Here is a 27,363-nt window from a genome sequence, read left to right on the forward strand (position 1 = left end):
TATCCTTTCTCAGGACACACAGAGTGGCTGGGCAGTGTTGGCAGCATATTATGACATCACTTCCACTCACTACGTTAATAAAATGACAAAACACCTTTCAGGTTTACAATATAACAGTAGTTCTTATGCCACATTAATGATCAAACATACTACCACCAGCACTACATTTAACTGACTGACTGGTTGGTTGGTTGGGGGACTCACGATGGGTTCCTTGACGCTGACTTTGCCGTCTCCTTTGGGGTTGAGGTAGACGACGTAGTGTCCTCCGTGGTTGTCACCGCTGTGTACCAGCACGGCATGCAGGATGTAGTTGGCCGGGTCCTTAGAGTCAGTCTTCTGGAGGAACTCATCCAGGGGAAGCTGCTCAGGAAACTCAAACCTGGGAGGGGGGGGGGGGGAGGAAGGAGAGAGAGAGAGAGAGAGAGAGAGAGAGAGAATGAGAGAGAGAGAGAGACAGACAGACAGAAAGAGACAGACGGAAAGAGAGAGCGAGAGAGAGAGCGAGAGAGAGAGAGCGAGAGAGAGAGAGACAGAGAGACAGAGAGAGAGACAGAGAGAGAGAGACAGAGAGAGAGAGACAGAGAGACAGAGAGAGAGAGACAGAGAGAGAGACAGAGAGAGAGAGACAGAGAGAGAGAGACAGAGAGAGAGAGACAGAGAGAGAGAGACAGAGAGAGAGACAGAGAGAGAGAGACAGAGAGAGAGACAGAGAGAGAGACAGAGAGAGAGACAGAGAGAGAGAGAGAGAGAGAGAGAGAGAGAGAGAGAGAGAGAGAGAGAGAGAGAGAGAGAGAGAGAGAGAGAGAGAGAGAGAGAGAGAGAGAGAGAGAGAGAGAGAGAGAGAGAGAGAGAGAGAGAGAGAGAGAGAGAGAGAGAGAGAGAGAGAGAGAGAGAGAGAGAGAGAGAGAGAGAGAGAGAGAGAGAGAGAGAGAGAGAGAGAGGGTTTTTGTGATCAGCATTATTGTGCCCATGTTCTTCCTGTGTTGTAGCTTCAATGTGAGCTCCTTTCAGGACATCCGACTCCCTGGTGAAGCAGACAGGTGTGTGCTGTGTTACCCCAGTGGGGCTTTCAGGACATCAGACTCCCTGGTGAAGCAGACAGGTGTGTGCTGTGTTACCCCAGTGGGGCTTTCAGGAAAGTTACGATGACCTACACTGAGTGTACAAAACATGAAGAACACCTGCTCTTTCCATGACATAGACTGACCAGGTGAAAGCTATGATCCCTTATTGATGTCACTTGTTAAATCCACTTCAAATCAGTGTAGATGGAGGGGAGGAAACAGGTTAAAGAAGGATTTTTGAGCCTTGAGACAATTGAGACATGGATTGTGTGCGTGTGCCATTCAGAGGGTGAATGGGCAAGACAAAAGATTGAAGTGCCTTTGAACGGGGTATGGTAGTAGGTGCCAGGCGCACCGGTTTGTGTCAAGAACTGCAACGCTGCTGGGTTTTTCACACTCAAGTTTCCTGTGTGTCTCAAGAATGGTCCACTACCCAACGGACATCCAGCCAACTTGACACTACTGTGGGAAGCATTGGAGTCAACATGGGCCAGCATCCCTGTGGAACACTTTCGACACCTTGTAGAGTTCATGCCCCGACGAATTCAGGCTGTTCTGAGGGCAAATGGGGGGTGGAACTCAATATTAGGAGGGTGTTCCTAATGTTTGGTATCGTCGGTGTACCTTTGAAATCAACATGTTAAGACAGGTGTGTGTGTGTGGGTGTTACCTGTCGTTGATCTTGATGTTTTGGTCGGTCTGAGGGTCGTACATGAACCTCATCAGCTGCAGGTGCAGGATGGGAGGGAAAGTCAGGAACTTCACCCCCTTCTCCGCTTCCTGGAAACACACACGGTAAGAGTACTGACTCATCTATGTGTCGTACCTCTAACACAGGGCTGGTAAGAGTACTGACTCATCTATGTGTCGTACCTCTAACACAGGGCTGGTAAGAGTACTGACTCATCTATGTGTCGTACCTCTAACACAGGGCTGGTAAGAGTACTGACTCATCTATGTGTCGTACCTCTAACACAGGGCTGGTAAGAGTACTGACTCATCTATGTGTCGTACCTCTAACACAGGGCTGGTAAGAGTACTGACTCATCTATGTGTCGTACCTCTAACACAGGGCTGGTAAGAGTACTGACTCATCTATGTATCGTACCTCTAACACAGGGCTGGTAAGAGTACTGACTCATCTATGTATCGTACCTCTAACACAGGGCTGGTAAGAGTACTGACTCATCTATGTATCGTACCTCTAACACAGGGCTGGTAAGAGTACTGACTCATCTATGTGTCGTACCTCTAACACAGGGCTGGTAAGAGTACTGACTCATCTATGTGTCGTACCTCTAACACAGGGCTGGTAAATGGTCCCACAGCGCCTCCCTGAGCACAGAGATAGAAACTACACTACCTCCCAACAGACCACTGGGTTTTGTCCTCCAGGTCTAAATCTAGATAGAACGTATGTGTAGATTATAAATGGACCCAGAGATGTTCAAATAACTGCCCCTTTTCTGATCCACAAATTGATTTTTGACGAACAAATCCGTCCGAAGAATTTTGAAATCCCGATGTGGCCCTCAAGCCAAAATGATTACCCACCCCTGTTCTAAAGCATCACCTGTAGGCCATGTTCATAAAGCACATATATACCCATCATGAAGCTGCTATCCAGCCGGAGTGTTCATAAAGCACATATACCCATCATGAAGCTGCTATCCAGCCGGAGTGTTCATAAAGCACATATATACCCATCATGAAGCTGCTATCCAGCCGGAGTGTTCATAAAGCACATATATACCCATCATGAAGCTGCTATCCAGCCTGAGTGTTCATAAAGCACATATATACCCATCATGAAGCTGCTATCCAGCCGGAGTGTTCATAAAGCACATATATACCCATCATGAAGCTGCTATCCAGCCGGAGTGTTCATAAAGCACATATATACCCATCATGAAGCTGCTATCCAGCCGGAGTGTTCATAAAGCATCGATAACTCCACATGCCCTTTATAAAGGCTGAATAAGGCCTCACCTGCAGGCCGTGTTCTCCTGCGTCGTATTTGTTGTCTCCGTCAAGCTGCTCCACAGCTACATAATCCTTAAAGGACTCAAAGACTAGAGAGAGAGAACAGAAAGAGTTAGCTAAACACACAGTCACCAACTCAGTAGCCTTCTGGTTAGAGTGTCTGCCCTGAGATCGAAAGGTTGGGAGTTCGATCCCCGGCTGAGTCATACCAAAGACTGCAAAAATGCGACTTGAAGAGTCTCTGCTTGGCACTCAGCATTCAGGAAACTGGGAGTAAAGGTCTTCCGCATGCCCAACTCGGATGATCCCTTAACACTAGAACCGCCTGGCCTTTCAGCATATTAGTACCTGCTAGAGAACCTTGCCGGGCGTCATAAATAGTGCATAAACTATTGTGAATTATTAATTACATTAAGAAATATATCAATATTTTTTTTTTAAATCAATAATAGTTATTTGTTCAGAGAGTCAAGGATATTATTTTCTATTATTCTACAAAGTCCTAGAGTAATTGTAGGCCTGTAGCCTGTTTTAGTTTCCCTTAACAATAAAAACATTACAGTGTAATCCATCTGATCAACTTCATTCGTAGATTTGATTAGTAATAGAGTTAGAGTAATGAAAAGTCCAGTTACAGCTTCTAATGACAAAGTAGAAACTAAAAAGAGAATAACAATAATACCAATAATAATATAACCAGCCAGGTGAGCAGGTGAAATTATTTGCTGTATTCCTAAACAAAAACCCCAGTGCATGAACAATTATAAAGGATGAATATATAAAAACAGTCATTGGTTGATCGTATCGGACACTGTATTGAGCCCTTCTACCCATGCCTTTACACATGAATCAATCTAGTCTTCTCTTTATGCTTGGGGTCCACAGTCAGCACACAGCTTCAGTCTTCTCTTTATGCCTGGGGTTCACAGTCAGCACACAGCTTCAGTCTTCTCTTTATGCCTGGGGTTCACAGTCAGCACACAGCTTCAGTCTTCTCTTTATGCTTTGGGTCCACAGTCAGCACACAGCTTCAGTCTTCTCTTTATGCTTGGGGTCCACAGTCAGCACACAGCTTCAGTCTTCTCTTCATGCTTGGGGTTCACAGTCAGCACACAGCTTCAGTCTTCTCTTCATGCTTGGGGTTCACAGTCAGCACACAGCTTCAGTCTTCTCTTTATGCTTTGGGTTCACAGTCAGCACACAGCTTCAGTCTTCTCTTTATGCTTGGGGTCCACAGTCAGCACACAGCTTCAGTCTTCTCTTTATGCTTGGGGTTCACAGTCAGCACACAGCTTCAGTCTTCTCTTTATGCTTTGGGTTCACAGTCAGCACACAGCTTCAGTTTTCTCTTTATGCTTTGGGTTCACAGTCAGCACACAGCTTCAGTCTTCTCTTTATGCTTTGGGTTCACAGTCAGCACACAGCTTCAGTATTCTCTTTATGCTTTGGGTTCACAGTCAGCACATTTTATTTTATTATTTTATTTTACCTTTATTTAACTAGGCAAGTCAGTTAAGAACAAATTCGTATTTACAATGACGGCCAAACCCGGACGACGCTGGGCCAATTGTGCGCCGCCCTATGGGACTCCCAATCACGGCCGGTTGTGATACAGCCTGGAATCGAACCAGGGGGTCTGTAGTGACGCCTCAAGCACCGAGATGCAGTGCCTTAGACCGCTGCGCCACTCGGGAGCCCCCATAACGTTGGGGCTTTGTGTGAGCAAGCCCCACAAACAAACCGGTTGCACTGCACACAGTTTTCATGGGCCTTGTTCGGTGTGCACCTGCCCCCACTTGGCATTGGGTCTTATCTTTCCCCAGTGGGAGCTGTGGTGCTTGGGGAAGAGGGAGAACAGGACCTGCTGTCTTGACATTGTGTACTTTTCCCCAGTGGGAGCTGTGGTTCTTGGGGAAGAGGGAGAACAGGACCTGCTGTCTTGGCATTGTGTACTTTTCCCCAGTGGGAGCTGTGGTGCTTGGGGAAGAGGGAGAACAGGACCTGCTGTCTTGACATTGTGTATTTTTCCCCAGTGGGAGCTGTGGTTCTTGGGGAAGAGGGAGAGGAGGACCTGCTGTCTTGGCATTGTGTATTTTTCCCCAGTGGGAGCTGTGGTGCTTGGGGAAGAGGGAGAACAGGACCTGCTGTCTTGACATTGTGTATTTTTCCCCAGTGGGAGCTGTGGTTCTTGGGGAAGAGGGAGAGGAGGACCTGCTGTCTTGGCATTGTGTATTTTCCCCAGTGGGAGCTGTGGAGAACAGGACCTGCTTGGTGGCTGTAGCTTCTTTCATGTGGTTCTCACGAAGCTCACATACCAGACCCAGCAGGACGCATGGTGCTGAGGATGGAACACTTATTTTACATCTATACACCGTGAGTGTTGCTTTACCACTCTCCATCACACCGTGAGTGTCGCTTTACCACTCTCCATCACACCGTGAGTGTCGCTTTACCACTCTCCATCACACCGTGAGTGTTGCCCTACCACTCTCCATCACACCGTGAGTGTCGCTTTACCACTCTCCATCACACCGTGAGTGTTGCTTTACCACTCTCCATCACACCGTGAGTGTCGCTTTACCACTCTCCATCACACCGTGAGTGTCGCTTTACCACTCTCCATCACACCGTGAGTGTCGCTTTACCACTCTCCATCACACCGTGAGTGTCGCTTTACCACTCTCCCTCACACCGTGAGTGTTGCTTTACCACTCTCCATCACACCGTGAGTGTTGCTTTACCACTCTCCATCACACCGTGAGTGTTGCTTTACCACTCTCCATCACACCGTGAGTGTTGCTTTACCACTCTCCCTCACACCGTGAGTGTCGCTTTACCACTCTCCATCACACCGTGAGTGTTGCTTTAGCACTCTCCATCACAGATGTGGAGTACAGCTCTGCTGGTATGTTGTTTTGGACAGAGTGGGGAGCTCCCACCTTTGTTTGTTCACGGTTCTTAGCAGGCTAGTCTTCTTTGTTTGTTCACGGTTCCTGCCATAGCCAGTATCCACTTCTTCAAAATAGTCCGAATTCAATCGAAGATAACTCAAGAAATCTGTCAAACGTTGACTTTTTTTGACTAAGAGATCTTAGCAATTTGACATCCAACTAAGAGGTGTTTTTTTTTTTACATCAGAAAATGTCATCATACTATATGCACAAACTGTTCCAAACAGTTTTGGACGGGAAGCATGCGAACGCCTTACGGCCCTGCAATAGACTAGCATCCTATCCGGGGGGGGGGGGGGGTGTGTAGCTGTCTAACACTGCTTAGGTGGCCTAGTGGTTGGAGTGACGGTATTAACTGTAAAATACCATATTTGGAGGAGGATTTGTCTTTTGGGGGGAAGTATTACATTTTACAGATGTTGGAATCTGTCTCTTGAGTCTTGCCAGTTGCCAGTTTGAATCCCGAGGTGAAAATTCTGTTGAAGCAGTTCACCCAACGGCAACAACAGCTCCCTGGGCGCCCAATGTGGTTGAACCTTGTGCGCAATTGACGAAAAAAAGTGTGACCTTTTAATTTAATCCTTTATAGCTACAGTCTTACCTGCCATTAAAATCCTTGGGCGGGAAGCCTATTGCATTTTTTTCGCCCCACCTACAGCAAGTCCAAACATTTCGGGACGGAGAAATGCTTTCAGTGTAACCTTAAGACTAAAACCATATTTTTAAATAATCATCTTTGAGAACTAACAATCACCTAAATAAAAGCTAGACAGTCAGGGATAATTGAAAGTTACAAAAACAATGAATTTAGCAGTAATGATTTAGTTATTATGTTTGAGCAAAATAACAGTATTAACCATGGCAAAAAGAACAGATTGAGAGAATTTGCTTTAAAATGGCAACTTTCTCTCTCAGCTCCATTGCAGAATCGCAGGAAATTAGCTGCAAAACTACTAAAAATGTCTCTCAGCTACATGGAGCAAATTTGTAGAATTGCAGGAAATTGGCTTAAATTTGAAAATTTGTCTAATTTAGGTGCCTCTAAAATTCTCTAAAATCCAGCCGCGCCGACAGGACGACTACACCCACAACATTAGACCTTTTTAAAGCAGAAAACCTCTGCATTAAGGACAGACTGGAGCGATTAGACACCCAGACCTCAAATAACCCAGAGAAGGAAAGTAGAGGGATTGATACTCACTGTTTTTCTTTCCTTTGATACTGAGCTGGATGTCGTAGTAATCCTCTATCCGCTCTGATCGGTAGTCAACGTGCTTACACTGGATATAGGACTGGAGAGAGAGAGAGACAACACATAGTTACACTGGATATAGGACTGGAGAGAGATACAACACATAGTTACACTGGATATAGGACTGGAGAGAGATACAACACATAGTTACACTGGATATAGGACTGGAGAGAGATACAACACATAGTTACAATGGATATAGGACTGGAGAGAGATACAACACATAGTTACACTGGATATAGGACTGGAGAGAGAGAGAGAGAGATACAACACATAGTTACACTGGATATAGGACTGGAGAGAGAGAGAGATACAACACATAGTTACACTGGATATAGGACTGGAGAGAGAGAGATACAACACATAGTTACACTGGATATAGGACTGGAGAGAGAGAGATACAACACATAGTTACACTGGATATAGGACTGGAGAGAGAGAGATACAACACATAGTTACACTGGATATAGGACTGGAGAGAGAGAGACAACACATAGTTACACTGGATATAGGACTGGAGAGAGAGAGAGAGACAACACATAGTTACACTGGATATAGGACTGGAGAGAGAGAGACAACACAGTTACACTGGATATAGGACTGGAGAGAGAGATACAACACATAGTTACACTGGATATAGGACTGGAGAGAGAGAGACAACACATAGTTACACTGGATATAGGACTGGAGAGAGAGAGAGATACAACACATAGTTACACTGGATATAGGACTGGAGAGAGAGAGAGATACAACACATAGTTACACTGGATATAGGACTGGAGAGAGAGAGACAACACATAGTTACACTGGATATAGGACTGGAGAGAGAGAGACAACACATAGTTACACTGGATATAGGACTGGAGAGAGAGAGACAACACATAGTTACACTGGATATAGGACTGGAGAGAGAGAGACAACACATAGTTACACTGGATATAGGACTGGAGAGAGAGAGAGAGACAACACATAGTTACACTGGATATAGGACTGGAGAGAGAGAGAGAGACAACACATAGTTACACTGGATATAGGACTGGAGAGAGAGAGAGAGACAACACATAGTTACACTGGATATAGGACTGGAGAGAGAGACAACACATAGTTACACTGGATATAGGACTGGAGAGAGAGAGACAACACATAGTTACACTGGATATAGGACTGGAGAGAGAGAGACAACACATAGTTACACTGGATATAGGACTGGAGAGAGAGAGACAACACATAGTTACACTGGATATAGGACTGGAGAGAGAGAGAGATACAACACATAGTTACACTGGATATAGGACTGGAGAGAGACAGACAACACATAGTTACACTGGATATAGGACTGGAGAGAGAGACAACACATAGTTACACTGGATATAGGACTGGAGAGAGATACAACACATAGTTACACTGGATATAGGACTGGAGAGAGAGAGACAACACATAGTTACACTGGATATAGGACTGGAGAGAGATACAACACAGTTACACTGGAGAGAGAGAGACAACACATAGTTACACTGGATATAGGACTGGAGAGAGAGAGACAACACATAGTTACACTGGATATAGGACTGGAGAGAGATACAACACAGTTACACTGGATATAGGACTGGAGAGAGAGAGACAACACATAGTTACACTGGATATAGGACTGGAGAGAGAGAGACAACACATAGTTACACTGGATATAGGACTGGAGAGAGAGAGACAACACATAGTTACACTGGATATAGGACTGGAGAGAGAGAGACAACACATAGTTACACTGGATATAGGACTGGAGAGAGATACAACACAGTGTTACACTGGATATAGGACTGGAGAGAGATAGAGACAACACATAGTTACACTGGATATAGGACTGGAGAGAGAGAGACAACACATAGTTACACTGGATATAGGACTGGAGAGAGAGAGACAACACATAGTTACACTGGATATAGGACTGGAGAGAGATACAACACATAGTTACACTGGATATAGGACTGGAGAGAGAGAGACAACACATAGTTACACTGGATATAGGACTGGAGAGAGAGAGATACAACACATAGTTACACTGGATATAGGACTGGAGAGAGAGAGAGATACAACACATAGTTACACTGGATATAGGACTGGAGAGAGAGAGAGAAAGAGGGGTAGAGACAGAGAAAGAGGGGGAGAGAGAGAGAAAGAGGGGGAGAGAGAAAGAGAGACAGAAAGAGGGGGAGAGAGAGAAAGAGGGGGAGAGAGACAGAAAGAGGGGGAGAGAGAGAAAGAGGGGGAGAGAGAGAAAGAGGGGGAGAGAGAGAGAGAAAGAGGGGGAGAGAGACAGAAAGAGGGGGAGAGAGACAGAAAGAGGGGGAGAGAGAGAGAAAGAGGGGGAGAGAGAGAGAAAGAGGGGGAGAGAGAGACAGAGGGGGAGAGAGAGAGACAGAGGGGGAAAGAGAGAGAGGGGGAGAGGGAGAAAGAGGGGGAGAGAGACAGAAAGAGAGAGAGAGGGAGAGGGAGAGAAAGAGGGGGAGAGAGAGAAAGAGGGGGAGAGAGAGACAGAGGGGGAGAGAGACAGAAAGAGGGGGAGAGAGACAGAAAGAGGGGGAGAGAGACAGAAAGAGGGGGAGAGAGAGAGAAAGAGGGGGAGAGAGAGAGGGGGAGAGAGACAGAGAACGTGAGCGTACCACCATCTTCCCTCTGAACAGTTTGGGGATGGTTCCCTCCACGCAGGTGCCTTTCATTTTGTTCTCAACGTTGTCCAGGAGCTGAAACACACACATGAAGAAACAAAAACACACACATTAAGAAACAAAAACACACACATGAAGAAACAAACACACACACATTAAGAAACACACACACATTATGGAAGGAACAGTGCGTGTGAGCGGAGCGAGGAGCGTGCCCAATTTGACTGGAGCGCAGATTCCCAAAGGCTGGAGTGTCGGCCTTCTCGCCCGCTCCAATGGCGCTCACTTCACGAGCTCAGGGCGTGCCCGGCCCAGCATGCATTTGTAGTCTACTTGTGTGCTGCTATAGCCCTTTGCTTTAGCAGCTGTCATGGAGTTCACTAAATATTTTCATATAGAAACTGATAAAACACACAGGTGCTAAATCAAGGTGACTAACAAAGATGAGGACCAAGAGCAAGAGAGGGAGTGTGGTGATGTAATGTCCACAACTAAAGAATCATTGTGGAATCTGAAAAGACACGTATCCCCGAAAGCATGATGGTGTACTAACTACGTGCACACGCTAACAGAAAGGAATGAGCTGGGTAGATAACTAAGTGTGTCATTGTAGCATTTAAGTATTTATAAACTAAACATCAGATCTCTTAAATGTTTTGTTCATTTTCATTCTATTATCTATACAAAAGGCCATAATTGATTTTGGCCCAATAGGCCTGGCATATTCCCACGTTCAAGGAGCTTTCCGTTTTGATTGGGTTATTTTGCCTAAAAACCTTTTAGGCCTACCTATAGAAATATAACAAAATAAACTCTGCATCTCTGCCCAGCCTGGCGAGAGTGAGGAGAGGATATTCTCCGCTCCTGGCCTGCTCTCCGGGCACCATGGAGAGGATATTCTCCGCTCCTGGCCTGCTCTCCGGGCACCATGGAGAGGATATTCTCCGCTCCTGGCCTGCTCTCCAGGCACCATGGAGAGGATATTCTCCGCTCCTGGCCTGCTCTCCAGGCACCATGGAGAGGATATTCTCCGCTCCTGGCCTGCTCTCCGGGCACCATGGAGAGGATATTCTCCGCTCCTGGCCTGCTCTCCGGGCACCATGGAGAGGATATTCTCCGCTCCTGGCCTGCTCTCCAGGCACCATGGAGAGGATATTCTCCGCTCCTGGCCTGCTCTCCAGGCACCATGGAGAGGATATTCTCCGCTCCTGGCCTGCTCTCCGGGCACCATGGAGAGGATATTCTCCGCTCCTGGCCTGCTCTCCAGGCACCATGGAGAGGATATTCTCCGCTCCTGGCCTGCTCTCCAGGCACCATGGAGAGGATATTCTCCGCTCCTGGCCTGCTCTGGAGAGAGTGAGGAGAGGATATTCTCTGCTCCTGGCCTGCTCTCCGGGCATCATCTCATGAGCCTGAAGCCACAGACTGGTCAACCTTGTGTTTCTAAAAATGAATTCAAAGGCACTAATATGTCATTTCTCTTTTAATTTGTATTTAATTCTAAGTAAGTCACAGCATATGCGTAATTTATATATTATTTTATTTTTTATTTAACCTTTATTTAACTAGGCAAGTCAGTTAAGAACAAATTCTTATTTACAATGACGGCCTACACCGGCCAAACCCGGACGACGCTGGGCCAATTGTGCGCCGCCCTATGGGACTCCCAATCACCGCCGGTTGTGATACAGCCTGGAATCGAACCAGGGTTTGTAGTGACGCCTCAAGCACTGAGATGCAGTGCCTTAGACCGGTGCCCCACTCGGGAGCCCGATGTAACACAACTAAATGTTTAAACGCCGAGTCCTTTACGTCCCTACCAACTGACTAGGTATCCCCCTTTCCCATGTGGGGGCACAGACAGAAAGGAAAAGGAGATCCATGATCACAGCAATGAATGAATGACTGATCTCTTTACAAACCTGACGCTTTTAAAGAGACAGTGTACAATTTAATGTAATGCATCTCAATGGGGAAATTGTTATTTCACACTACATAGAAACCTAATATTCCATAAATGATGTCATTTCAATGACAGGTATTTGTATCAACATTTTAGCTTTTATAATAAACTAATGTATTTACTGTGTCACATATTAGTTTCTAGGGCACAGCATGTGCTTCAAAAGTAGCTAGAATTCGTATATGCCCAACATAGGCTATATCTAAATCAACTTAAAAGTGCAATATGCAGAAATTGCTCCGCCATTTCCTGGTTGCTAAAATTCAAATAGTTTGCCTAATTTCAGTTTGTGACAAAACAAGCAATGTATAGTGTAGAGAATCATTGTACCATCTAAAAATCGCTTTGAAATATTTATTCAATAACCAAAAATATTGTATTTTCAGCTGTTTGAAGCTGGTGTACAAAACCTAAAGTAAAGGAAACCTAACACCTGGTCCGGTCGCCCAAAAAGTGACATATTGCTGCTTTAAAAAAATCCTAAATTTAATGTGGTGCAACCTACCTTTTTTCAAGTTAGGATTTTTTTTAATTTAGAGCCCTGCACACACATATTATGGAACGGACACACACCCATTTATAGAACGAACACACACACATAGAAAAACGACTTACCACTCGGCAGAGCTCCTGAACGTCGTGTTGCATGAAGCTGTCTAATGTCTCCCACCTGCACAGAAAACAACACGCTCACAATCACTGGCAACTACTGTCACAAAACGCTCACAATCACTGGCAACTACTGTCACAAAACCACCATGTTTTACACACAATCACTGGCAACTACTGTCACAAAACCACCATGTTTTAAACACAATCACTGGCAACTACTGTCACAAAACCACCATGTTTTAAACACAATCACTGGCAACTACTGTCACAAAACCACCATGTTTTAAACACAATCACTGGCAACTACTGTCACAAAACCACCATGTTTTACACACAATCACTGGCAACTACTGTCACAAAACCACCATGTTTTACACACAATCACTGGCAACTACTGTCACAAAACCACCATGTTTTAAACACAATCACTGGCAACTACTGTCACAAAACCACCATGTTTTACACACAATCACTGGCAACTACTGTCACAAAACCACCATGTTTTACACACAATCACTGGCAACTACTGTCACAAAACCACCATGTTTTAAACACAATCACTGGCAACTACTGTCACAAAACCACCATGTTTTACACACAATCACTGGCAACTACTGTCACAAAACCACCATGTTTTAAACACAATCACTGGCAACTACTGTCACAAAACCACCATGTTTTAAACACAATCACTGGCAACTACTGTCACAAAACCACCATGTTTTACACACAATCACTGGCAACTACTGTCACAAAACCACCATGTTTTAAACACAATCACTGGCAACTACTGTCACAAAACCACCATGTTTTAAACACAATCACTGGCAACTACTGTCACAAAACCACCATGTTTTAAACACAATCACTGGCAACTACTGTCACAAAACCACCATGTTTTAAACACAATCACTGGCAACTACTGTCACAAAACCACCATGTTTTACACACAATCACTGGCAACTACTGTCACAAAACCACCATGTTTTACACACAATCACTGGCAACTACTGTCACAAAACCACCATGTTTTACACACAATCACTGGCAACTACTGTCACAAAACCACCATGTTTTACACACAATCACTGGCAACTACTGTCACAAAACCACCATGTTTTAAACACAATCACTGGCAACTACTGTCACAAAACCACCATGTTTTACACACAATCACTGGCAACTACTGTCACAAAACCACCATGTTTTACACACAATCACTGGCAACTACTGTCACAAAACCACCATGTTTTACACACAATCACTGGCAACTACTGTCACAAAACCACCATGTTTTAAACACAATCACTGGCAACTACTGTCACAAAACCACCATGTTTTAAACACAATCACTGGCAACTACTGTCACAAAACCACCATGTTTTAAACACAATCACTGGCAACTACTGTCACAAAACCACCATGTTTTAAACAACATGGCCACAATCACAAAACACTTCATTTCGGTCACAAAACCACCATGTTTAAATCATTGACCCATAATGGAACATGATGCAAAGCTTCACATGTTCAGGACAACGTGACTTATTACCAGTGTCCATCACATTATTCATTAGTGCACACCCGTAGCAAAACATTTAGCAACGGAAAATGAAAATGAGTGTTTCTCAAGACAACATCAGGTAGTCCCTTCCAGTATCATTGATCAATCAATCAATCAGTTCCTTTCTCCAGTAGTGCTGCTAGCTGAACGGTCCTGGCACCTACCCAAAGGACTTGGTGAGTTTCTTGGTGCCGACGGGCTTGTCGCTGTGTTGCAGCTCATAGAAAACCCTCTGTAGAGCCAGCGGAACACTCTTAGACGAGTCGTCTCCCTCTGTAGGCATCATGTACACCGCCTGGTAGAGGAGAGGGGGGGTTAGACACACAAACACTCACTCCCTCTCTTAGAAGTGTTGTCTACCTCTGTAGGCATCATGTACACCGCCTGGTAGAGGAGAGGGGGGGTTAGACACACAAACACTCCCTCCCTCTCTTAGAAGTGTTGTCTACCTCTGTAGGCGTTATATACACCGCCTGGTAGAGGAGAGGGGGGGTTAGACACACAAACACTCCCTCCCTCTCTTAGAAGTGTTGTCTACCTCTGTAGGCGTTATATACACCGCCTGGTAGAGGAGAGGGGGGGTTAGACACACAAACACTCCCTCCCTCTCTTAGAAGTGTTGTCTACCTCTGTAGGCGTTATATACACCGCCTGGTAGAGGAGAGAGGGGGGGGGGGTTGTCTCCCTCTGTAGGCGTTATATACACCGCCTGGTAGAGGAGAGGGGGGGGGGGTTGTCTCCCTCTGTAGGCGTTATATACACCGCCTGGTAGAGGAGAGGGGGGGTTAGACACACAAACACTCCCTCCCTCTCTTAGAAGTGTTGTCTACCTCTGTAGGCGTTATATACACCGCCTGGTAGAGGAGAGGGGGGGGGGGGTTGTCTCCCTCTGTAGGCGTTATATACACCGCCTGGTAGAGGAGAGGGGGGGGGGTTGTCTCCCTCTGTAGGCGTTATATACACCGCCTGGTAGAGGAGCGAGGGGGGGGGGGTTGTCTCCCTCTGTAGGCGTTATATACACCGCCTGGCAGGCACAGAGGAGAGCGTAGTATGACAGAGTGGTAGTTAGTTGTGTCACTGACCCTCCGTAGCTGGTTGGTGAAGAACAGGGTCTGTAGGAGGCTGTTCATATAGCATGTAGCTCCGGAGAGCGTAGTATGACAGAGTGGTAGTTAGTTGTGTCACTGACCCTCCGTAGCTGGTTGGTGAAGAACAGGGTCTGTAGGAGGCTGTTCATATAGCATGTAGCTCCCTGGTTCTTCAGGCCCACGTAGCCGGTGTGTTTCTTAGAGTCCCACCTGCACACACACAGGACAGCAAGGGGTTAACCCAGCTACACTGGGGGGGACAGGGGCAAGTTCACAACCACACATTGATGTCAGGATCACAGGATCTATGCTCAGTTCACTAGAAGTTAAACATCCTTAAATGAAGCTTAAAAAAAAAAAGATAGTTGAAATTCAATAAGGTGAATGCACCAATTTGTAAGTCGCTCTGGATAAGAGCGTCTGCTAAATGATGTAAATGTAAAAATGTAAGACACTGCCGAACAGAACTTGTTCGAGGTATTGTGTTAACTCATTGCAGCTGTTATTCCAAACATCTGGTGAACTGGCCAATGGTGCCAAAACACAGAGCTGAGAGAGACAGAGAGACCGGGGGTATAAAGACTTACGCCACTCCGTGGGGAGCGTCCGCCTGTACGTAGACTTCAAAGGAGACTTTATCATCCTCCACAAAGCCTCTCTCTGGATCAGTCACATCCTGGAAACAAACACCGTAAAATCATGTTGGGTGTGTCTGTACCGATGTGTGTGTATATACCGGTGTGTGTATATACCGGTGTGTGTATATACCGGTGTGTGTGTGTGTGTATACCGGTGTGTGTGTGTGTGTATACCGGTGTGTGTGTGTATATATACCTGTGTGTGTGTGTGTGTGTGTATACCGGTGTGTGTGTGTGTGTGTGTGTGTGTGTATATACCGATGTGTGTGTGTGTGTGTGTATACCGGTGTGTTTGTGTGTATACCGGTGTGTGTGTGTGTGTGTATACCGGTGTGTGTGTGTGTGTGTATACCGGTGTGTGTGTGTACCGGTGTGTGTGTGTGTGTGTGTATATATACCGGTGTGTGTGTGTGTATATATATACCGGTGTGTGTGTGTATATATACCGGTGTGTGTGTGTGTGTGTGTGTGTATATATATACCGGTGTGTGTGTGTATATATACCGGTGTGTGTGTGTGTGTGTGTGTGTGTATACCGGTGTGTTTGTGTGTGTGTATACCGGTGTGTGTGTGTACCTGTGTGTGTGTGTGTGTGTGTGTGTGTGTGTGTATATATACCGGTGTGTGTGTGTGTGTATATATACCGGTGTGTGTGTGTGTATACCGGTGTGTGTGTGTGTGTATACCGGTGTGTGTGTATACCGGTGTGTGTGTGTACCGGTGTGTGTGTGTGTGTGTGTGTGTATATATATACCGGTGTGTGTGTATACCGGTGTGTGTGTGTGTGTATACCGGTGTGTGTGTGTGTGTATACCGGTGTGTGTGTGTGTGTATACCGGTGTGTGTGTGTGTGTATACCGGTGTGTGTGTGTGTGTATACCGGTGTGTGTGTGTGTGTATACCGGTGTGTGTGTGTGTATATATATACCGGTGTGTGTGTGTGTGTATATATATACCGGTGTGTGTGTGTGTGTATACCGGTGTGTGTGTGTGTGTATACCGGTGTGTGTGTGTGTGTATACCGGTGTGTGTGTGTGTGTATATATATACCGGTGTGTGTGTATATATATACCGGTGTGTGTGTGTGTGTGTGTGTGTATATATATACCGGTGTGTGTGTGTGTGTGTATATATATACCGGTGTGTGTGTGTGTGTATACCGGTGTGTGTGTGTGTGTATACCGGTGTGTGTGTGTGTGTATACCGGTGTGTGTGTGTGTGTATACCGGTGTGTGTGTGTGTGTATACCGGTGTGTGTGTGTGTGTATACCGGTGTGTGTGTGTGTGTATACCGGTGTGTGTGTGTGTGTATACCGGTGTGTGTGTGTGTGTATACCGGTGTGTGTGTGTGTGTATACCGGTGTGTGTGTATACCGGTGTGTGTGTATACCGGTGTGTGTGTGTGTGTATACCGGTGTGTGTGTGTGTGTATACCGGTGTGTGTGTGTGTGTATACCGGTGTGTGTGTGTGTGTATACCGGTGTGTGTGTATATATACCAGTGTGTGTGTGTGTATATATAGCGGTGTGTGTGTGTGTGTATACCGGTGTGTGTGTGTGTGTATATATATACCGGTGTGTGTGTGTGTGTATACCGGTGTGTGTGTGTGTGTATACCGGTGTGTGTGTGTGTGTATACCGGTGTGTGTGTGTGTGTATACCGGTGTGTGTGTATACCGGTGTGTGTGTGTGTGTATACCGGTGTGTGTGTGTGTGTGTGTATACCGGTGTGTGTGTGTGTGTATACCGGTGTGTGTGTGTGTGTATACCGGTGTGTGTGTGTGTGTATACCGGTGTGTGTGTGTGTGTGTATACCGGTGTGTGTGTGTGTGTGTGTATACCGGTGTGTGTGTGTGTGTGTGTATACCGGTGTGTGTGTGTGTGTGTGTATACCGTGTGTGTGTGTGTGTATACCGGTGTGTGTGTGTATATATAGCGGTGTGTGTGTGTGTGTATACCGGTGTGTGTGTGTGTGTATACCGGTGTGTGTGTATACCGGTGTGTGTGTGTGTGTATACCTGTGTGTGTGTATACCGGTGTGTGTGTGTGTGTGTGTATACCGGTGTGTGTGTGTGTGTGTGTATACCGGTGTGTGTGTGTGTGTATACCGGTGTGTGTGTGTGTGTATACCGGTGTGTGTGTGCGCTACTCACGCTCCAGGACATGAAGTTAGAGAAGCCCCAGTCGTTCTCCTTGTGGAAGAAGAGGTGGCTGATCCTGCGGCTGAACGACTTCTCATCCTCCTTATAGTTGATGATCTTTAGCATGGCCTGAGCATGGCACGACCACGACCTAGCAGGGGGACACATTTACACGTTACACCAGGAAACAACTTCAGCATGACAAGACCTAGCAGGGGGACACATTTACACGTTACACCAGGAAACAACTTCAGCATGACAAGACCTAGCAGGGGGACACATTTACACGTTACACCAGGAAACAACTTCAGCATGACAAGACCTAGCAGGGGGACACATTTACACGTTACACCAGGAAACAACTTCAGCATGACAAGACCTAGCAGGGGGACACATTTACACGTTACACCAGGAAACAACTTCAGCATGACAAGACCTAGCAGGGGGACACATTTACACGTTACACCAGGGGGACACATTTAAACGTTACACCACGCACACACACATCATGAGCAGAGGCAGTTTCCGCTTAAAAAGTCCAAATAAAAAGTCTGATGGGGAAAGTAATCGTGTGTGTGTTTGTAGCGGAGGGGAGTTCATCGCACCCTGCCTACAACTTCAAAAACAGTGTCACCCTCGCGCCCAAGATGAAATGTCTTCTTGTCCTAATGAATGGTGAAGTTGGTTTCCCCAGGGGGAGACCGGGGTTCAGATCCCACCAACGACGTGTGTATGTAACATTTGACTTACATGGAGTCACCAGGATACAAATACCATGAGATAGTCGGTAGAGACGGGGCCTAAGAGAAATTAAGCAGTTCTCTCGCTCTCGCTCTCGCTCTCGCTCTCGCTCTCGCTCTCGCTCTCGCTCTCGCTCTCTCTCTCTCTCTCTCTCTCTCTCTCTCTCTCTCTCTCTCTCTCTCTCTCTCTCTCTCTCTCTCTCTCTCTCTCTCTCTCTCTCTCTCTCTCTCTCTCTCTCTCTCTCTCTCTCTCTCTCTCTCTCTCTCTCTCTCTCTCTCTCTCTCTCTCTCTCTCTCTCTCTCTCTCTCTCTCTCTCTCTCTCTCTCTCTCTCTCTCTCTCTCTCAGCTTCTCTGCGTGAGGGGCCTAATATCTGCGTGCATGTATCATGTGACTTACGTGGAGTCGGAGTCTGCGTTGCACTGCAGGAAGAAGCCAACACTCTTCTGGTGCGGCCGGTCCGGGTAGAAGCGTGGCATCACCATGATCTTCCAGGGCAGGTTCCTGACGAAGCAGGACGGGCTGAGAACAGACTCACTCAGCCGGCTGAACCTCTCCACCACAAAACGGCACGTCGCCTCCGACCGCCAGCTGGTGTCTGGATACACACACACACACACGAGAGGTGGGTCAGTGTGTGTGTCCATCAGTGTGTGTGTGACGTGTTCTCCACACCGTCACATGTGCGGCCATCAGAGTGTGTGTGTGTCCATCAGTGAGTGTGTGTCCATCAGTGAGTGTCCATTGGTGAGTGTGTGTGACGGTGAGTGTGTCCGTCAGTGAGTGTGTGTGTCCGTCAGTGAGTGTGTGTGTCCGTCAGTGAGTGTGTGTGTCCGCAGTGAGTGTGTGGTGTCCGTCAGTGAGTGTGTGTGTCCGTCAGTGAGTGTGTGTGTGTGTCCGTCAGTGAGTGTCCATTGGTGAGTGTGTGTGACGGTGAGTGTGTCCGTCAGTGAGTGTGTGTGTCCGTCAGTAAGTGTGTGTGTCCGTCAGTGAGTGTGTGTGTCCGTCTGTGAGTGTGTGTGTCCGTCAGTGAGTGTGTGTGTCCGTCAGTGAGTGTGTCCGTCCGTCAGTGAGTGTGTCCGTCCGTCAGTGAGTGTGTGTGTGTGTCATCCTCACCATCCTCCATATCCTCCTCTGTGTTGTGTCCGTCTGCCATGGCAACGTTCCCGTTGATCACCGGGTTGGCTGGGATTCTCAGGGGGTCGTCTGTGTCCCCAGCTGCACACACACGAGGATAAACAAAGATACCAGGATGGAGATACTCCTTAGTATCGTGGCATGGAAACAAAACACCAAGAGGATTTCACTTCTTTAGGAAAACAGCCCTAATGTTGGAAACAAACATCATTACGTTGTCATCCAGAGTCATTTAATCTCTCTCACACACACAGCAGGTTTCTAAAGGACCAACGAGTTTGATCTGCTTCGTGTTTTCATTTTTGCCATGACAAAAATATTGCGATACTGGCATTTTCCCGTCCCGAACAGAAATGTTGTTTCTTACTGGTATCATGATGATCAAATGAATGGGAAGACACAGTCCACTAGCTAGGAAATATCTCCCTCAAATAGAGGCTAAGCGTCTACCAGTAGGTTATTTCCGCATGATGCCTAACAGCGACACAGCGCAAACGTCCGTAACTAGAAAGAGGTGCACAGAGGAACATTTCGGTTCCTGAAACATCAGCGCCTTCTCCTCATGGAAGTTATGACGACTGTGTAAAGTCATCCTGACCGGGTCACTTTAAAACACTGATCTGTACGGAGGTTTCATGGTGATGTCCGCGTTTCCTCTCTAGCAGGGAAATGAACTTCTGTTCCATCTAAACATGCTGGCTGCGTCCCAAATCGCACCCTATTTCCTATATAGTGCACTACTTTTGACCAGGGCACTATGGGAATAGGGTGGCATTTAGGATGCGGACACTGCCTTGCCACCTTTAACCACCAGGAAGAACACAGTGCTGAGCCAGTGTTGCTGAGCCAGTGTTGCCGAGCCAGTGTTGCCGAGCCAGTGTTGCCGAGCCAGTGTTGCCGAGCCAGTGTTGCCGAGCCAGTGTTGCCGAGCCAGTGTTGCCGAGCCAGTGTTGCCGAGCCAGTGTTGCCGAGCCAGTGTTGCCGAGGCAGTGTTGCCGAGCCAGTGTTGCCGAGCCAGTGTTGCCGAGCCAGTGTTGCCGAGCCAGTGTTGCCGAGCCAGTGTTGCCGAGCCAGTGTTGCCGAGCCAGTGTTGCCGAGCCAGTGTTGCCGAGCAGTGTTGCCGAGCCAGTGTTGCCGAGCCAGTGTTGCTGAGCCAGTGTTGCTGAGCCAGTGTTGCCGAGCCAGTGTTGCTGAGCCAGTGTTGCAGCAGCAGTCGACTACAGCAGTCTGGTCATTAGTAACAATGCAGGATTAAAGCTGTGAGCTCCTCTGATACACAAGCCTGTGTATCTGGTTTAAGGAGGGGACAGGAGAAACTCAGGCAGGTAATTACACAGACAAAAGAGCCTGGGACTAGGTCTCATGAATCACAACATACCCCAAAACAAAAGATGTCTACTGAAGAAGAACACAGTAAGTCTGTGACTCAAATGGCACCATATTCCCTATGTAGTGTACTACTTTTAAACAGGGCTCATAGGGAAGGTGTATAGAATAGGGTGCCATTTGAGGGTCAGATTAAGAGTGTGAGAGTCAAGTGAACTATACCTTCTCTCCGTTACCAATTCTACAGTCAGTTTGAATGACAGAAAAGCATCTGTGTGTGTGTGTGTGTGTGTGTGTGTGTGTGTGTGTGTGTCCTTGCCTAGCAGTATGCTCATTATCTCTTCCCTCCTATGGCTGTGTGCGAGAGCCTGGTTGCATGTATGTACGTGTGTGTGTGTGTTTGTACGTGTGTATGTACGTGTGTGTGTTTGTACGTGTGTATGTACGTGTGTGTGTTTGTACGTGTGTGTTTGTACGTGTGTGTGTGTGTTTGTGTTTGTACGTGTGTGTGTGTGAGAGTGTGTGTACGTGTGTGTGTGCGTGTGTGTGTACGTACGGAGCACCAGTGAGCCACGCTCACGAGACTGACCTCATTTTCCCAAGTGGATTACAGGCAGCTAACGGCATGTGTCACTTCACTCACCCTACGTCCCAAATGACACCCTATTCCAGGGATCATCAACTAGATTCAGCCGCGGGGGCCATTTTTTATTGAGCGGATAGTCAGGGGGCCGGAACATACTTACAAATAATTTGTAGATTGCAAATTGACCGCAAGAAGCACAAACAGATATATTGTTTGATGAAAACAATCATTTCAAACCTTGCTTATATATTTGTATACCATCACGTGTCTCTCTATTATGCGTGGGAATACTTGGGAACAGATTTCTTAAAGTAAAATTTACTTGGAGCTGATTTCCTGGTGTTTAGTCCCCTGTAGCTCAGTTGGTAGAGTATGGCGTTTGCAATGCCAGGGTTGTGGGTTCATTTCCCACGGGGGGCCAGTATAAAAAAATTATGCACTCACTAACTAAGTCGCTCTGGATAAGAGCGTCTGATAAATGACTAAAATGTTAATGTTTTTACAGTATTTTATGTCCAACAATGAAAATAAAAAATACATAAAATAAATATATCTGGAAACTTGAGGCCAAATAAAACCAGCAGTTGGGGAACCTAGGGCAATACTTATGACCACGTCACATAGGGTAGGTCCAATGGGCCAATAGATTTTGCTACGAAAAGATAATCATTAGATCATTTATTTTGGTATTGCCCCCATGTAGCTTGTTTCTGGTCACAGGTTCAGCAATGGCTGAAAATCACAACATTTATCTAAAATTAACCCTACAAATAGCACTGTTGGGAGATTCTGAAAACCATAATCAACTAACAATATCATACTTTTGTAAAAATATTTATCTTTAACTTACATTTACATTTTAGTCATTTAGCAGACGCTCTTATCCAGAGCGACTTACAGTTAGTGAATACATATATATATATATATTTTTTATACTGGCCCCCCGTGGGAAATACAATCTGTAGATACTATGTGATTAGACAGGTTCAGAATTTATATATATATTTATATATATATATATATGAAACATCACAGCACAACTGAAAAATATATGGCACATGGAAATCAAAAGAGGGTGATTTACGGATAGGTGGGACCGGGAATAAATGCAACTTTTTGGACCACCAGCCACCTTAGCAGGTAGATTAAAAATTATGCGATTAATTTAATAGCTATGAAACAAAACAGCAGAAATACTGAAAACTGCTACTGCAGCATTTATTTTACTACAGTGAGGGAAAAAAGTATTTGATCCCCAGCTGATTTTGTACATTTGCCCACTGACAAAGACATGATCAGTCTATAATTTTAATGGTAGGTTTATTTGAACAGTGAGAGACAGAATAACAACAACAAAAATCCAGAAAAACGCATGTCAAAAATGTTATAAATTGATTTGCATTTTAAATGAGGGAAATAAGTATTTGACCCCTCTGCAAAACATGACTTAGTACTTGGTGGCAAAACCCTTGTTGGCAATCACAGAGGTCAGACGTTTCTTGTAGTTGGCCACCAGGTTTGCACACATCTCAGGAGGGATTTTGTCCCACTCCTCTTTGCAGATCTTCTCCAAGTCATTAAGGTTTCGAGCCTGACGTTTGGCAACTCGAACCTTCAGCTCCCTCCACAGATTTTCTATGGGATTAAGGTCTGGAGACTGGCTAGGCCACTCCAGGACCTTAATGTGCCTCTTCTTGAGCCACTCCTTTGTTGCCTTGGCCGTGTGTTTTGGGTCATTGTCAAACTGGAATACCCATCCACGACCCATTTTCAATGCCCTGGCTGAGGGAAGGAGGTTCTCACCCAAGATTTGACGGTACATGGCCCCGTCCATCATCCCTTTGATGCGGTTAAGTTGTCCTGTCCCCTTAGCAGAAAAACACCCCCAAAGCATAATGTTTCCACCTCCATGTTTGACGGTGGAGATGGTGTTCTTGGGGTCATAGGCAGCATTCCTCCTCCTCCAAACACGGCGAGTTGAGTTGATGCCAAAGAGCTCGATTTTGGTCTCATCTGACCACAACACTTTTACCCAGTTCTCCTCTGAAACATTCAGATGTTCATTGGCAAACTTCAGACGGGCCTGTATATGTGCTTTCTTGAGCAGGGGGACCTTGCGGGCGCTGCAGGATTTCAGTCCTCCACGGCGTAGTGTGTTACCAATTGTTTTCTTGGTGACTATGGTCCCAGCTGCCTTGAGATCATTGACAAGATCCTCCCGTGTAATTCTGGGCTGATTCCTCACCGTTCTCATGATCATTGCAACTCCACGAGGTGAGCGAGGGAGATTGAGAGTTATTTTGTGTTTCTTCCATTTGCGAATAATCGCACCAACTTTTACATTTTCACATTTCCATTTTTAGTCATTTAGCAGACGCTCTTATCCAGAGCGACTTACAGTTAGTGAGTGCATACATTTTCATACTGGCCCCCCGTGGGAAACGAACCCACAACCCTGCCGTTGCAAGCACCATGCTCTACCAACTGAGCTACACGGGGCCCCGTTTATCTTTTAATGCAGTCGTCTCGGTTTTAATTTGATGCATCTTGTTATCCTTTACTTGTTTGTAACAATTGCAAAGATTTTGGCAACTTCGTATTTGTAGTCAACTTCGTTCTGAAGTTATCGGCAGTCACAATCAGACAGATAAACATCTTGATTCTATGTTTAGCAGAGATCTTCTGTAAATAAAGTGACGCAAAGGGCAAAAACGACGCACTTAGCTGTTCTACGAGTGGTGAGGCAGTCGGTAAATAATTAGCGTTTTCAAGTGCAACTTTAGTAACGATGGTTTTGGGAAACAGCTCAGAGATTTAAAGATGCTCCTACTAAGATTATAACGATGAATTTAGCATTAAGATGCTTTTGGGAAACCGGGCCCAGGAGCATAAAGATACGATGGGAAGTCACATTTATTTGCATGGTGTTAGGCTGTTGTCACCTTCTCACCAAGCTGCTTGGCGATGGTCTTGTAGCCCATTCCAGCCTTGTGTAGGTCTACAATCTTGTCCCTGACATCCTTGGAGAGCTCTTTGGTCTTGGCCATGGTGGAGAGTTTGGAATCTGATTGATTGATTGCTTCTGTGGACAGATGTCTTTTATACAGGTAACAAAATGAGATTAGGAGCACTCCCTTTAAGAGTGTGCTCCTAATCTCAGCTCGTTACCTGTATAAAAGACACCTGGGAGCCTTAAATCTTTCTGATTGAGAGGGGGTCAAATACTTATTTCCCTCATTAAAATGCAAATCAATTTATAACATTTTTGACATGCGTTTTTCTGGATTTTGTTGTTGTTATTCTGTCTCTCACTGTTCAAATAAACCTACCATTAAAATTATAGACTGATCATGTCTTTGTCATCTTTGTCAGTGGGCAAACGTACAAAATCAGCAGGGGATCAAATACTTTCCCCCCCCTCACTGTATAAATGTGATCATACTTGACTATTTTTACTCACAAATGCAAGTGAAATGCTCGCACTGTGGAGCCTTGACCTCCCGACAACGTGGCTGGTGAAATAGACATCTTACCTACCAATGCCAAAATCTACCCGCATTTGGCAGGTGTTAATTTTAGGCCCTGGATGGGATGGACAGAGTAGCTGGTGGGGGGGGGGGGGGGGGGGATTCTATAACAGTTATGACTGAAAACACGATGTATAATGTATAAGTACTATCTATCTAGATGTAATGTATATCAAAATACTTTATTCTTGCTATGTAATTACTGAAAAAATAATGAACCATGTAGGTTAAAATGTGTGTAGAATGTACGTGACAACAAAATAAAAAGCTGTAATAAAGTTTATATTGTCCTCCGAAAAGATTTTGTTTTTGCCATTTGGGACTCAGCCTTAGCTAGAGCTAGTAGACCACTTCCTGTCCCGCATCTCAGAGTAGGAAGGCTGAGCTAGGATCAGTTTGGTCCGCATCTCAAGAGTAGGAAGGCTGAGCTAGGATCAGTTTGGTCCGCATCTCAGAGTAGGAAGGCTGAGCTAGGATCAGTTTGGTCCGCATCTCAGAGTAGGAAGGCTGAGCTAGGATCAGTTTGGTCCGCATCTCAGAGTAGGAAGGCTGAGCTAGGATCAGTTTGGTCCGCATCTCAGAGTAGGAAGGCTGAGCTAGGATCAGTTTGGTCCGCATCTCAGAGTAGGAAGGCTGAGCTAGGATCAGTTTGGTCCGCATCTCAGAGTAGGAAGGCTGAGCTAGGATCAGTTTGGTCCGCATCTCAGAGTAGGAAGGCTGAGCTAGGATCAGTTTGGTCCGCATCTCAGAGTAGGAAGGCTGAGCTAGGATCAGTTTGGTCCGCATCTCAGAGTAGGAAGGCTGAGCTAGGATCAGTTTGGTCCGCATCTCAAGAGTAGGAATGCTAACCACCGGTGTTAAGTTCATTTAGTAAAATGGATGCAATTAAAATGTTATAAGAATGACAAGGTGCCAATGTAAACCACCTGGTTGTAATGTATGGCTATTACAGTGAAAGGCCTCTTGTCCATGCACCTCAGCTAGACTTGAATATGCTGATCCAAAACATCAGTTGTGTAAATAAATCAAACAAAGAATCTATCAATTGGTCTGATGCACCTGTGGTAATGATTCATTATGTGTAGTCTCCATTTTATCATATGCATTACCATTTATCATAATGCTACAGAGCATGCTATTGACGAAAATATATTGCTAAACTGTCAGAAATGTTGTTGACTTGGTCCCAACAAATGGGGATCATTAAAAATGGCGAGCCGCGCGTTGTGTCTCCATACAATGCAACCTCCACACGCGGGCCTTGCCGCAGCAACATAAACCCTGCACTGCCACCAGCCTCGACTTCCCATGTTGGCTAAATCCGAAACACAACATAGCTTAGCTGTGCTCCAATAAATATTTCCGCCCATCTTTTGGGCACTGGTGCTTATTTCACGAACTTTCGTTCGCTAGCTAGCTTAAGACTATAGTTGATGTGTGGCAAAACAAATTGACGCAGCTGTGTTGATTCACTGAATTGTTAGCTAGCTAGTACCTCTTCGCTAGCTAATGAAATAGGTATTTGAGCTTGCTATCACCACTGCTAAATTAGTTTTCCATCTAGTTAGCTACATTATTATTTATTGTATCGCTAGCTCGTTTGATCATCACAGAAATGACATGTGAGTCTAAATGACGATGATGCAAACCCTTCCTTTATAAAAACGTAAACAAACATGTAAGGCCTTGCTGCAAAATACTAGCTGGCTAAGTATCCACCATCTTGGAATATAATCGCCACACACCCCCGTCCACCTAGAGGCCTACGGCGTTAGCTAAACTCTAGCTAACGCGAACAACTTTCAGTTAACAATCATAATAAAGTAAAACAATATTACCAATAAAAGTTATTAAATTATACATATACTGTTTACAACAAAACTGAGTGACGCGATTAATGTGGACCGCTGCCTATCTCATCTTGCTAGCTAGCTACTGTAGCGTGACTAACGTTAGCTGATTCGCGGCTAAGCAGAGCTGCCGTTAGTTAGCTAATTACAAATACATTACCTACTCGGGTTGACTAGCTAGCAAGCAAAATAGTAAATGCACAGTAGCCATGAGAACTGTCAAATACCTAACTATCAATTGGTCAGTCGAAAGTGTAAGTAAATAGCAGCAACATTT

General features: G+C 45.7%; 1 protein-coding gene across 1 annotated transcript in view; it reads right to left on the reverse strand.

Annotated features, from left to right (window-relative positions):
- The window catches only part of LOC311118474 (ubiquitin carboxyl-terminal hydrolase 7-like), a 62,895-nt gene that overhangs the window by 33,695 nt on the left and 1,837 nt on the right, over positions 1-27,363 (reverse strand). The window contains exons 2-13 of the mRNA XM_084193266.1: positions 19,777-19,878; positions 19,060-19,258; positions 17,934-18,072; positions 15,731-15,819; positions 15,245-15,353; positions 14,220-14,350; positions 12,495-12,549; positions 9,911-9,991; positions 7,203-7,293; positions 3,057-3,139; positions 1,738-1,847; positions 205-382 (exon numbers count right to left, since the gene is read on the reverse strand). Coding sequence (XP_084049392.1) covers positions 205-382; positions 1,738-1,847; positions 3,057-3,139; positions 7,203-7,293; positions 9,911-9,991; positions 12,495-12,549; positions 14,220-14,350; positions 15,245-15,353; positions 15,731-15,819; positions 17,934-18,072; positions 19,060-19,258; positions 19,777-19,878 — 1,367 coding nt within the window. The remainder of the gene's footprint in view (positions 1-204; positions 383-1,737; positions 1,848-3,056; positions 3,140-7,202; positions 7,294-9,910; positions 9,992-12,494; positions 12,550-14,219; positions 14,351-15,244; positions 15,354-15,730; positions 15,820-17,933; positions 18,073-19,059; positions 19,259-19,776; positions 19,879-27,363) is intronic.

Source organism: Coregonus lavaretus, assembly GCF_964263955.1.
Source record: "Coregonus lavaretus genome assembly, contig: HAP1_SCAFFOLD_559, whole genome shotgun sequence".
Taxonomy (NCBI): domain Eukaryota; kingdom Metazoa; phylum Chordata; class Actinopteri; order Salmoniformes; family Salmonidae; genus Coregonus; species Coregonus lavaretus.